Source organism: Notamacropus eugenii, chromosome X (assembly GCF_028372415.1).
Source record: "Notamacropus eugenii isolate mMacEug1 chromosome X, mMacEug1.pri_v2, whole genome shotgun sequence".
NCBI classification, from domain to species: Eukaryota; Metazoa; Chordata; class Mammalia; order Diprotodontia; family Macropodidae; genus Notamacropus; species Notamacropus eugenii.
This window is the reverse complement of record NC_092879.1, coordinates 79560072-79573995: the sequence shown is the minus strand read 5'-3', so window position 1 is coordinate 79573995 and position 13924 is coordinate 79560072. Positions and strand designations below refer to the sequence as shown.

The window sequence follows — 13924 nt, the reverse complement described above, 5'->3', positions numbered from 1 at the left end:
TGACAGATCTTGAGGTCATGCTGTATGAGGACCATTTGAAGGAAGTGGGTTCTGTTTAACTTAGACAAAAAAAGACTTTGGGGAGTCAGGGAACCATGAGAACTGTCCTCAGGTATTTTAAGGACCAGTATGTGAAAGGGAAATTTGATTTGTTTTGTTTAGTCTCAGAGGGCAGGACTAGAAACAGCTGGGTGAAGCTGCAGAAAGGAAAATGTGGGCTGAATGTAAGGAGCCACTTTGTAAGAGCTGGAGCTGTCCAAAATTGGAAAGGGCTGCTTTGGGAGCTAAGAGGTTCCTCTCTTATTGACCATGTTGTAGAGAGGATTCCTGTTCAGGGATGGGTTGGACACTAGGGCCTATGAGGTCCCTGCCAACTCTGATTCTGATGACCAAGTATAATCCCCATGTTCCAAATACAAATAATACTCCCTTTTAAAGTTATATCAAGAATGGTAATCAAAACATGACAGAAACAGTTCATTTTAGCTAGCTTAGTGTAATGCCTTCCTAAAACAATGTACTCTGGTCATTTTCTAATAAATATTAATAGGTAGAATGATACATGATTTGTTATGTTTGCTTCTATTAACATTTAATAAATGAAGTGATGAACAATTTTACATCTTCATGAAGAAAGAATCTGAGGATATCCGAGTTGAATAAAGTACTGCACTGCTCTGCTCTGGCTATGATCAGAGCTCATGCTCCCAGCTCAGTAAACCACTGTGATTCTCAATGACCTTTAGGACAAAATAGAAACCCCTTATTTGCCAACTGAAATCTCCTCACAAGCAAGGCCCTTCCTAGCTTTCCAGTCTTCTTGCACATTACACTCTTCCTCATAGTCTGGAATCTAGACATTTTGGTCCATGAACTGTTCTGCATACATGACTACTGCACCTCTGATAGCCAGGTCTTCCATACTAGGAATGTACTCTCTCCTTACCTTTGATTTGGTTGAAGCACTGTCTTCTTTAGGAAGTCTTTCCTGATCCTACACAGCTACTGATGTCTTCCCTTCCAAAATTGCTGCATATCCATTTTGGATGTATCAGGGATTTCATTATGCATGATCATGTTGTCTGAACTATTAGAACTTAAGCTCCTTGAGGGCAAGGACTGTTTCCCTTTTGTCTTTGTACTTCTAGTACTTAGTCAATCAACAAGCATTAATAAGTAAGCATTTACCACATGCCCAGCACTGTTCTAAAGAAGTGGGGCCACAAAGAAAAGTAAAAACATGGTCTCTGCCCTCAAACTTACTCAATGAATGTTTATTGATTGATTGAACTCAGAGGACAGCTAGTCCAATCTGTACCTAAACAAGAATTCCTTCTACCATGTAACATACAAATGGTGATACAACCTTTGCTTGAAGACATCTAGTGAGGTAATCACACTTCATAGAATAAACCAAGAACACTCAGAAATCAACCTAGGCAAAGCATAACATTATACTGCCTCTAGGATAAAAGCAACTTAATTGTTATAACAGTGTGGTTGATTATATCTCCGTCCTCTGTGTGGTGAGGAGAGAGTGATGAGAAGGCAATGGCCAAAGGGAAGTTCATAACCTGAAACGGGACTTTTTGGAGGAGATAGGTCAGGTTTGGGAGGACATGAAGAGGCAAGTACTCACTAGTCCTTCTACCCTGAATAGCCATAACTGCTGATTACAAGAGGAATGTGGTACAATACAAAGAACACGCTCTCTGGAATCAGAAAAAACTGGGTTCATATCCTGCCCCTGACACTAATTACCAATTTAACTATGGGTAAGTCACTTGGTCTCCCTGGGTCTCTGTTTCATCACCTATAAAATGAGGGGTTTGAACAAATGGCCTGTGAGATACCTTCTAGTTCTATGATCCTATAAAAACAAAGAGAGGAAAAGGGCTATTTTTTTTCAGGTCAGTTGCCTAATTTCATTTATATCTATAGACACGTGGTGAGTTGTTTACACTTAGGATGGAATCAGTCAACAATCATCAATCAATCAACAAACATGTATTGACATAATCATGTGCCAGGCACCTTGCTAGATGTGAGGGAGAGGAAGACAAAAATGAAAGTCCCTGCCCTCAAGGAGTTTCCATTCTAACCCAGGAAACTTTCTACATCTAGATACATACACATGCATTTGCAAAATAAATTCAAGGTAACAGGGAGGGGGGTGGTGGTGGCACTAACAGCTAAAGAGTTCAGGAAAGGCTACATGAAGAAGATAGATGTCCTTCTAAGAAAACTCAAGCTTCAAAGAAGTGGAGGTGAGGAGAGAGCACATTCTTGTGCAAAGACATGGGGATGGGAAATTCAATGTCACATATGAGGAACACCAAGAAGTCTAGCATGTCTGGAGAGTAGTTTATGAAGAGAAGGAAGAAATAATATTCTTTGAAAGGGAGGTTATAGCCAGGCAGCAAAAGGCTTTAAATGTCAAACAGAGGGATTTCTAACTGATCCTATTGGTACTAAGGGAACCACGGAAGTTTACTGAGCAAGGGAGGGACATGATCAGTCCCAGGCCTGCACTCTAGGAATATCACTTTAGAATCTGTGTGACAGATAGTTTGGAGAAGAGAGAGGCTGGAGGCACAGACTAATGGGATTGCTGTTGACAAATGATTCCAATTGTCTTTCCCCAAAAAGGAATGACCTATAAGAAACACAAATCTAGGCATTTTCCACTACTTTCAGTCTAATGGATTTCATTAAAATATTAGCAGCCTAGGTTTTTGCCTTTATAAAGGAAACACACAAATTATGTCCTTTAGCTTTCATTCTCATCACTTTAAGGAAGTCTCAAGTCTACAGTATGTACATAAAATGTGGCACAGCAAGTGCTGAAAGATTCAGGAAGGCTAAACCCAGCCAAGAAGCTGAGACCTAGGGGGAATGCACATCAAATGCAGCTTACTTGGATCTTAGCAATTTTTCCAGACATCCCCTTGGGCTACATGGGACAAACTGTACCTCTCTAGTCAGATTTATTCTGTAATCAGATAGTTAGTATTTTTCATAATTAAAGGAAAAGATTGTGACAGAGATGATGGGAAAAAGGAAAAACAAACATCTTCAATGGTGAAATACTTTCATGAGAAAAAGAAATGTACCCTTATAGAAATCCTCTGAGGTTAATTATCAGCTTCTGAGGGGTAGGGGTGAGGAGGAACCTAACATTCTCTTCCTACTCTTTGCTGATAGAGCCTTGACTTTTAGCCAATTCAAAGTACCAGGGAAGTGTCTAAGAATCTGACTTTACCTGAGGAGCTGGAGTAGCCTGGTGGCTGGGGTGCTGGGGAGGGCCAGGCCATTTTTCACCCTGTTTGGATCCCATTCCACATTTCAGATTGGGTGGAAAGCACCGTGTAGCACCTTCCTTAGCTCCTTCCAATCTCTATTTTCTTTTGGTTATTGTTTGTGGGTGTTTGTTGAAGTGTGTGTAGGGGGTGGTACCAGGCCCCAAGGACAGAGATGATGCCTCTGAGAAGGGAATATGATGGTAGGGGCAGGCTTAGAAAAGAAAGAAAGAAAGAAAGAAAGAAAGAAAGAAAGAAAGAAAGAAAGAAAGAAAGAAAGAAAGAAAGAAAGAAAGCAAGCAAGCAAGTAAGCTACTTCCTGCTCTTGAAGTTTCCCATCCCTAATATTGCTTGGTTTGGTCAGTTTGAGATGTGAGAGGGTTTTCATAGGTGTTTGCCATCTGAAAGACATAATACATGTTTACAGTTTGAAGAGAACTGGATAACTTACCTCTGCCACTTCGTCTGTGAATTCCATATTCTCTGGGATCCCTCACCCAGCCATATTCAGGGGGCATGGAAACAGGCCTTGGTTCACCTGGAAACAGTACAACAAGAACCAGTTATTTTTTTTTTCACTCCATAATAATGCAAGGTTGCTGAAGGGGAGAAGATCCATTACATGTTCCTTGCATAAAGAATATTAGTGTAGTCTCTGCATTTGCATACATCTATTATTAATGCTGATGTTTTTCCAAATCATCATGCCTTGGCTCCAAACCAAGGTCCACAGAGTTGGTGCTAAAGTAATATATATAAAAGTTTGTTTTATCAATGATACATTTGGCCTATATTAAAAATGTCACAGGCTAGCTACAGAAACTCAGATAGCTCTATCGGAAAATCAGAACAAATTCTGGACCTAGTAAATTAAATGCTAGGACAGAGGAAATTGGATAACAGCAATAACCTGGGAAGGAGGTGGGGGAGACTGTGAGAGGGAGAGAAGATAGAACAGGGATTTAAAAACAAAGACTCCCAAATGATGGCACGTTGGCTAGTTTTCACTCAAGATATCCATTTAATCAAATAGCAACAGCACAACAGGACAGGAAGCTTCTGTGTCTTTCATCCTATGTATAGACTTGTCAGTGGCTTTGGGGGCCCAACCAATAAGCCAGGAATATTGTAAACCTGACTTCGGGGGATTATCTTTTTGACCTTGTCAATGTGCATTATCATCACCAAGCACATAAAACAGGCATCTAGATTGTGAGTCAGCCTCAGTCAGAAACACACAGCCAAATCCCCAAAGCTTTCCAAATGCCAAGCGGAGACTAGGTATGGAGCCTATTTGTTTAAGGCTCAAGTTATTAGGAGGAAAAAAAATGAGAAACTGCCCAGCTACCTTGTTCCCTCAAGAATAAGTCGTGCTGACAGTGCCCAACACCTTATCGGAATTCCTTTACTCAGCCATTTGAATCTTCACTGTTAGTGATAATTATGAGAAACAAATTATATGCTTAGTGACTACACTGACAGACTCATTTGGTTTTTCACTAATTGATTAAACATTTTACTGACTAATAGTCTTCATTTGATGAACGAAAGAAAATAGTGAATGGTAAAATATTTTTAAAGGGAGAATTTATCCATTTGTCATCACTTGCTCAGTACATATGGGGATTCCATTAGTCACTTTCTTTTATTCTATTAGTTCTTTTGTGACTGGAATAATCTGTTTAAAGAGGAATAATTAGAACAATAGTCATTTAGATTTATGATCCATTTTCTTTGCCTTGAATTTGATTTCCTTCTATGCATTTTTCCATTACTTTGCCTCCATGTATCTGCCTGTGTGTGTTATTAACACTCAAACCCTATGACAGCTATCTGAAAAGGGTTTGCCCTAAAAGTACAGTGAGCTGGATTCGAGTCTGGGCACCATCTGTTATCTGTGTGATCCTGTGCAGGCTATAGGATCACTGAGCTCAGGATGTAAGGGACCCCAGAGCTCATATGATCCAATCCACTCATCTTACCAAGTTGGAAAATGAAGGTGGAGAAGATGAAGTGACTTGCCCAAAGTCTTGTGGGCATTAAAAGTAGCAGTGTGGAATTTAAAGGTAGGTGCTCTGACATCAAAGCCATATCAAATACCAGAACTTATGATAGAACAGGATCTCATTCTTTCACAGCATAGTCATATCTAAATGTCACTGCAGGACTCAAATAGATTTTTTTTTGCTTCAATTAATATATCACACATCAATCATTTGTATACTCATTCAAGAAATCAAGTACACAATTACATCACACACTCATTACAAAAATTCATGTCAGTTCATAAACATTCATTAAGCACCTACTATGTGGCAGGCACTGCGCTAAAAGCTGGGATCATCCACTCCCAAGCATAGGATTGCTGATTGAGATGGCAGAAATGTCTCTAATAATTCCACAATCCCCTTTTTATCTTGAATCACTTTAGTTCTTACAACTTTCTTGGAGTTGGGACTATGAAATATCAGCTTGGCTGGTTTGGAATAAGACTTTCTCACCTCATTAGATCACTAGAAAATCCCAAGTTAGGAGTAATGTCTACCTGGGTCTGAAACTGTTACTCTATGACGCCAACCATCTGGATGAAAATAGAAAAACTTGAGTGTCTCGATACATCTTTGGAAGTATCCAGTAAATTGACTCTATAATCGACTCTTCAGGTTACATCCACATGCTTGGTGGTAAAGAGTAAAAGCAGTGAAAAAAGCACTTGACTTGGAATCAAAGGACTTGAATTCAAGTTCTATCTTTGGCGCTTGAGTTTTTTTTCACATTCCAGCTCTAACTTTTTGTGATAATTTTCCAGTTTGACTATATATGAATGATCAGACTAAACAGACAAGTTTATTTATGCTGGCTAGACACAGACTAAATTTCACCCTGGGTTGTTTTTAGATTATTATCAAAAAGGGTAGTGAATCAAGATCAATCAGTTCCAATAAACACCAAGCTAAGTACTCCACTTTAACTCCAACTATGAATGCTGAACTGTGAATTGATATGAGTTGATATTTCAGGGATCTCCTTTCCCCACTCACCATGAAATTCCCACAATTCTCATGACACTCATTTAAGGAAAAGCTGAAGTTCTACTTCTAACTGGTGTTGCCTGGTAATTATACATTTTGGAAGCAAATACGCCTATCACTATGCTGCAAAGCTATTTGAAGTTTTCCAGAATGCAGTGAATCCTTTGAAACTTGAGCTAGACACACTTTGGACAAATCAAGGCAAATAGTTCTTGAAATAAGTGTATGGAACTCTGTAGTCCAAAGGTTGGCACAGGTAGGGGTGTGTGTGTGTGTGTGTGTGTGTGTGTGTGTGTATAAGATGAATTCCAAAATAATTGCAACAAATGTATAAAGGACAGAATCATAAATGGCTTCAGAGATTCTGGGACCTACCTAACTATTCAAGTTAATGTCAAGGGGGAAAATCCTTGGTGGGGGTTGATAAAAGCAATAGAACTGTGGACTGAGTGGAATGTAGTTCTGACCCACTGTGACAATTCCTAATGATGAAAATGCAAATTGTAGGAAGATGGGAACACTCATGTACACCCATGGGTGTATACTTCATCCATGGACTCTGGTACTAGCATCTCTTCAACAATACCCATTATCTCTCAGGACACAAAAAGCATTACTCTCCAGCCTTGAGAGCAGAGAAGAGAGAAGCTTAGTTTGTTCCTGCATGTCCCTCTTGTCCAAGCACTTGCTAGGCTCTGGAGTATATTTGTGCCAATCAATGCAGAGAAATTTCATAAATGCCAGAACATGGGTTACAAAAAATAAACAAACCCAAAGAACACAACTGCCAATTCTGGGTAATGATTTTCCAAAGTGAAAGCTGTTAATGTGCACAAAGGGCATACTGTGTCATGCTACAGGAAAGCTTTCTCTGAGCAGCAGTAGTAAGAATGTTTTGGCAGGAAATTCTGGTTGCTTTTTATGAAGGTTTCTCCTTCTAATGGACACTATTTGTTTGTCAGTCAGTGGACAGCAAGATTTTCAGTCCTAAGGGTCTGGTCAACATGGAAGAACACACAGCAAACAATTATTCATTTTCACAGAAACAGCATTTCTTACTTAAGATTCTTGAGAATTACAAAGGAAACTTGAAATTAATGAAACTTTTTACCTCATTTTTCTTTTCTACTGACACAATGACATATTCATTAATTTCAAAGTTAACTACACAGGACCTTGAGGAATGGTGCTATATATAGAACAAATAAATGCTCAAATAAATAGCTTCTTCAGTCTGCAAGACAATTCAGAGGTTCTGGAACAAGAACTGTAAATAGGCACTTTAGGCTAAAGGCAATATGCAAAGAAAATAATAGCTATGCTAAGGTTTGTAAAATTAAGGGAATGATAGGGCCATAACATTGTAAAAAGAATAATTGTTCTTTGGGTTCTTCATTTTCTACTCTGATCTGTTATGAACAAGACACAACAAGGATGGAGGTAATATCTAAATGGTAGACATGACAAGACTTTGTTAGTCAATTTGGTAATTACAAATCTGGAGTGAATTGAGTAATGATTGCTCAATAATAAAAGTGAACAAAATAAATCCAGTGTAAGATTTGGTAGTTGTGTTGGTGGTCTAAATAAGTGCTGCATATAGGAAGATTCTACATAGCAATGACAAGAACTACATGGTTTTAATTCTTTCTTTCTCCATTTTTCTTGATGACTATTTTTCTGCTTTTAAGAAAGTATTTGGTCTGAACTCTTTTTAAAAAAAAATAATTAACTTATTTTTAGTTTTCAACATTCACTTCCACAAGATTTTGAGTTCCAAATTTTCTCCTCATCTCTCCCTCCGCCCAACCCAAGAGATCTTACATTCCAATTACCACTTCCCCCAATCTGCCCTCCCTTCTATCACATCTCTGCCTTTTCTCATCCTCTCCCCTCTATTTTCTTGTAGGGCAAGATAGATTTCTATACCTCATTGCCTGTATGTCTTATTTCCCAGTTGCATATAAAAAAATATTTTTAACTTTCATTTTAAAAATTTTTGAGTTCCAACTTCTCTCCCTTCTTCTATCCCCACCCATCCCCACTGAGAAGGCATGCAATTTGATATAGGTTATACATATGTAGTCATGCAAAACACTTCTATAACAGTTATGATGTGAAAGACTAATTATATTTCCCTACATCCTATCCTGCCCCCCATTTATTCTATTCTCTTTTGACCCTGTCTCTCCTCAAAAGTATTTACTTCTAATTACCCACTCCTCCCATTTGCCCTCCATTATCATCCTCCCCACTCCCAACCCTGCTTATCCCCTTCCTCTCCACTTTCCTGTAGTGTAAGATAGATTTTCATACTAAATTGAGTGTTCATGTTATTCCCTCCTTAAGCCAAATCTGATGAGAGTAAGGCTCACTCTTTCCCTCTCACCTCCTTCTTCTTATCTTCCATTGAAAAAGCTTTTTCTTGACTCTTTTATGTGACATAATTTACCCCATTCTATTTTTCCCTTTCTCCTTCTCCCAATATATTCCTCTCTCACCCCTGAATTTTACTGTTTTAGATATCGTCCCTTCATATTCAACTCACTTTATGCCCTCTGTCTATCTATCTATTATCTATCTATCTATCTATCTATCTCTCTGTCTCTCTATCTAATTCCTTCAACTATCCTAATACTGAGAAAAGTCTCAAGAGCTACAAATATTATCTTTCTATGTAGGAATATAAACAGTTCAAGTCCCTTATGGTTTCTCTTTCCTGTTTACCTTTTCATCCTTCTCTTGATTCTTGTATTTTAAAGTCAAATTACCTATTCAGCTCTAGTCTTATCATCAAGAATGCTTGAAAGTCCTGTCCGTCTGTGTTTATCCTTCATTTTCGAGGAAGACTATGGCATGAGAGAAATGATGACATGACTTGCACTTGACTTTATTTTGAGTGAGAGAGGGCTATGCAAGGTCACCAGCTTCACTTTCCCCTCCTGAGCCATCTGGATCCAGTGACCAGATATTCATCAGGATGACTGGAGAAGACCCAGGATGAAATGGGAGACCTTGGCCTATTCAGGTACTCACTTAGAGTGAGGTAAAGCCTATTCAGTGAATAGGTCTCTTTGAGAAATAATCAGGGAATGTCCCCTTTAATGATCAAAAGAAAAAAATTAAGTAAATCAAGCTGAGAGGGAAAGAGCAACAGTTTGCTTCAAAGTCCTCTATTTCATTGAATGGTCATTTTTTCCCTGAAGTATTACACTAAGTTTTGCTGGATAGGTGATTATTGGTTTTAATCATAGCTCCTTTGCCTCTGGAATATCATATTCCAAGCCCTCTGATCCCTTATTGTAGAAACTGCTAGATCTTGTGTTATTTTAATTGTGATTCCACAATACTGGAAGTGTTTGTTTCTGGCTGCTTGCAATATTTTCTCCTTGTCCTGGGAGCTCTGGAATTTGGCTACAATATTCCTAGGAGTTTTCTTTTTGGGATCTCTTTCTAGAAGTGATCAGTGGATTCTTTCAATAACAATTTTACACTCTGGTTCTAGAATATTAGGGCAGTTTTCCTTGATAATTTCTTGAACATGATGCCTAGGCTCTTTTTATTAAGTCCAATTATTTCTAAATTGTGTCTTCTGCATCTATTTTCCAGGTCAGTTGTTTTTCCAATAAGATATTTCACACTGTCTTCTATTTTTTCATTTCTTTGGTTTTGTTTTATAATTTCTTGACTTTTCATAAAGCCATTAGCTTCCATTTGCTCCATTCTAATCTTTAAGGAATTATTTTCTTCAGTGAACTTTTGGACCTCCTTTACCATCTGGCCAATTCTGCTTTTTAAGGCATTCTTCTCCTCATTGGCTTTTTGAATCTCTTTTGCCATTTGGGTTAGTCTACTTTTTAAGGTATTTTTTCTTCAGCATTTTTTGGGTCCCCTTTGGCAAGCAGTTGATTCATTTTTCATGATTTTTCTTGTATCACTCTCATTTTTCTTCCCAATATTTGTCTACTTCTCTTACTTGATTTTCAAAATCTTTTTTGAGTTCTTTTATGGCCTGAGGTCAATTCATATTTTTCTTGGAGGCTTTGGATGTAGGAGCTTTGACTTTGTTGTCTTCTTCTGTTTGCATATTTTGGTCTTCCTTGTCACTCAAGTAAGATTCTATAGTCTGATTCTTTCCCCAATTTTTGCTCATTTCCTCAGCTATTTACTTAACTTTTGAGCTCTTTGTCAAGGTAGTTCTCTGCTTCCAGTGGGGGTGGTGGGGTGTACACTCAATTCCCCCACAATCTGTGGACCTAGAGCTCCAGAAACAGCCTCTGCCTCTGCCCTGCTTCGGTGCTTGCCACAGGCTCCTCCACTCACTCTTCACCCTGGGGCTGGGGCCAGACCACTCTACTTTCTCACACAGGTCCAACAGGTTTCTTCCACTGACCTTCCAATTTGTCCTTGGCATTTTGGAGTGAATTCTGGAAACAACCACAGGTGCCAGAGATTCAGTCCCCTGGCCTGCTCAGGTCTCATCTATTCTGGCTTGGCCCACACTGGATTGTGCTCTGCTCCCAGAATGGTGTGATAGATGCTTCCTGTCAACCTTCCAAGCTATCTTGGACTGGAGATTTGCTTCACTTTGTCATTCTATGGGTTCTGCAGCTCTAGAATTTGTTTAGAGTCATTTTTGCAGGTATTTGGCTGGGCTTGTGGGGAGAGATCTAGCAAGTCTCTGCTTCTACTTCGCCATCTTGGCTGCACCCCAGTGATCTGATCTCTTATTACCCCAGCTTTCCATAAGTCTTACCCTTGCCCAATCTTGATACATGTCATTAATCTTGAATGTATAAAATGGTCTTGAAAACAGATCTTTTCTCATCCTAAATGGCTGAGTACTATTACCTTTGCCACCACCAAATGATGATGATAAAGGTGAGAATGGTGCACAACTGAAACATTTAGTCATGATACTGTTGTTCACAATTATACACATGTTGAGTGTTATGTCATAAGGTACCCATATAGTTTATAAAATATTTCTGTTTTTATAGATTTTTGGTGTTATATAAATATAACCCTAAAGTTCCATATGACGTGTCATTCTTCCAAAGGAAGAGCTTGGACATTTAAGAAGATTTGTATTATATGAGAATTGCAATTTTTAACACTTATTGATATATTTTGCTATTACACAAGAGATAGTTCCCATCAAATAGCCAAACAAACATCTTTGAAAGGAAATTTCCCCAAAAGCCATCAGCAGAAAGGAGAGATACATCCTTATATTTTATTATCATTATTTTTTATTATTATATTTTATTATTACATATATTATATATAATTATATATAATATATTATTAATATATAATATAAATAATATATAATATATGTTATTAATATTTTATTATTATATTTTATTATCATTAACATTAACTGTTCCTGTGCTATTTGACCAGAGTTCTATTGCCTCTCCATGTCAACTTTATTGACTTCAGTGCAGTGGAAGATATTGTGTTTCTGTCTGTGAATTTTTTTGTCTGTAGAACTTCAAACAAATATTCTCATTTTTCCCCCTGTGAATTCTTCATATGAATTGTTCCTTGTATCTCAATAATATTACATGACATTCATATGCTCTAATTTGTTCAGCTACTCCCCAATCATTAAGCAAATATATTGTTTCAGGTTATCACAAATAATGCTGCTATTAACATTTCTGTTTATATGGATCTTTTCTTGCTGTCAACATACTTCTTGGACTATATAATGAGCCAATGGGTAAGAACAATTTAGTAAATTTTCTTACATAATTCTAATTGTCTTCCAGAATGGTAGAAGCAACTCATATCTACATTAGGAGTAAATTGGAATATCTCTGGACCCACAGTCACTTCCAAATGACTTTTAGTAATTTTCTGAGCAAAAAAAAATCATTTATTGATACATCAGAGTTATCTACATTTGCATTTCTCTAATTATTAGTGACTCCAAACATTTTCTCAAATCATATTATTTGTATTTCTTCTTTTGAAAGCTGATCATTATTGTCTTTTGACTATTTGTCCATGAAGGAATGACTCTTAATTGTACAGATTTATATAGATTCCCTACTGATATTAAATGTCTGACTTTTGTCTGATATTCAATACAAACACTTTCTCTTAAACTGTACCTTTTCTTGTGATTCCAGATGTGTTGATATTATATAGGTGAAAACTTTTACATTTTGTTTAATCAAAATAGTCTATTTTACTCATGATTTATTCTCTCCTTGTCTGGTTACAAATCTTTCTTCTATTTACCATTGTAAAAGATAAAACCTTATATTTGCCTCTAATTTTTTATGGTGTGACTTTTTATATCTCAATAATTTATCCATTTGGAATTTATTATGTTATGAAGTATATGATGCTTATCAAAACTTAAATTTTGGTGAATGGTAATAAAGTATATTTTGAACATGTTGTTCGACATGCTTATGGGACATCCAATTTGAAATGTCTCATGGGTAGTCAGAGATGTTAGTCTGGAGTTAAGGAGAGAGACTAGGCAAGGACCAGACAAAGACCTTAATAGCCATCTGTCTAATCCAACACATAGCTTTCAGCATACTCAACAAGTGGTAATTCAACCTAAACTTTAATACCTCCTATAAGGAAGATCCCATTCCCTCCCAAGGCAGCCCTTTCCAATAGTCCACCATTCTGATCTCTCCCTGCCCCCTCCCCCCTCCCCCACAATCGTGGACTTTGCTCCAGGGTCACCTAAGACTGCCCATACTCTAGCCATTCATCTCCTTTTCCCTCCTTTCCACACAACACTGGATTATGCCACTTTTGGCTCCCAGCTCAGATTGATGGACTTTTGTCATCTCTGGCCCAGAAGCAGGCCTCCATGTCTCTTTTTGGTCATCTCCCTCCACGGTCCTTTCCAGGTCTTCCCCATTGGAATGGAAACTCCCTGAGGGAAAAGGACTATTTTGGTGGCTTACTTGTTTATTTGCATTTCCAGTGTTTAGCATGCTGCTTGGCACAGAGCAAGTGCTTAATATCTAGTTAGCGCGTTCTCTCTCTCTGTTAGGAAGGTTTTGTAGATCAGTGTAAAATTTGACTCTTTGCAATTTGGCCCCTTATTTCTGACTGGTTCTCTATTTCTCTCTCATAGACAGAGCACCTCCAGTACCTCTTCTAGGTGACAGTCTCCCAGATACTTAAAGGCAGCTCTCATGTTCTCCTAAGTCTTCTTTTCCCAGGCTCAATTTCTCTTTACTTAAGTCTTCTATTTTTGTAAAAATTATTTTGTAGGTATACTCCTATGTATGTTTAGGTATGTTAATTCCCATATATTATCTTTTTTATGTCAAATGGAATTTACTTTTCTATCTCCTAGGCTTTATTCATAATGTAGAGAAAGTTTGATAATTTTTGTAGATTTCTTTTGTGTTATGCTTTAATGAAGCTATTATCTTGATTAACTTGTTTTCTTAGATTCACTAAGAAAAGCATAGAAACACCTGCAAATTGAAATAATTGTACCTACCTCTGCTTTAAACCATCTTTCCCTCCATTTCTATTTTTTATATTACTGTTACAACTAACTGGCATCATGGTGTAGTGGGGGGTTATGTGTGAGACCATGAGCAA

The 13924-nt window shown here is 37.7% G+C and overlaps 1 protein-coding gene across 1 annotated transcript in view; it reads right to left on the bottom strand.

Moving 5' to 3' along the window:
• The window catches only part of LOC140515231 (connector enhancer of kinase suppressor of ras 2-like), a 570766-nt gene that overhangs the window by 175967 nt on the left and 380875 nt on the right, over positions 1-13924 (bottom strand). Inside the window, exon 11 of the mRNA XM_072625828.1 lies at positions 3751-3837. Within this exon, the coding sequence (XP_072481929.1) occupies positions 3751-3837 (87 nt within the window). The remainder of the gene's footprint in view (positions 1-3750; positions 3838-13924) is intronic.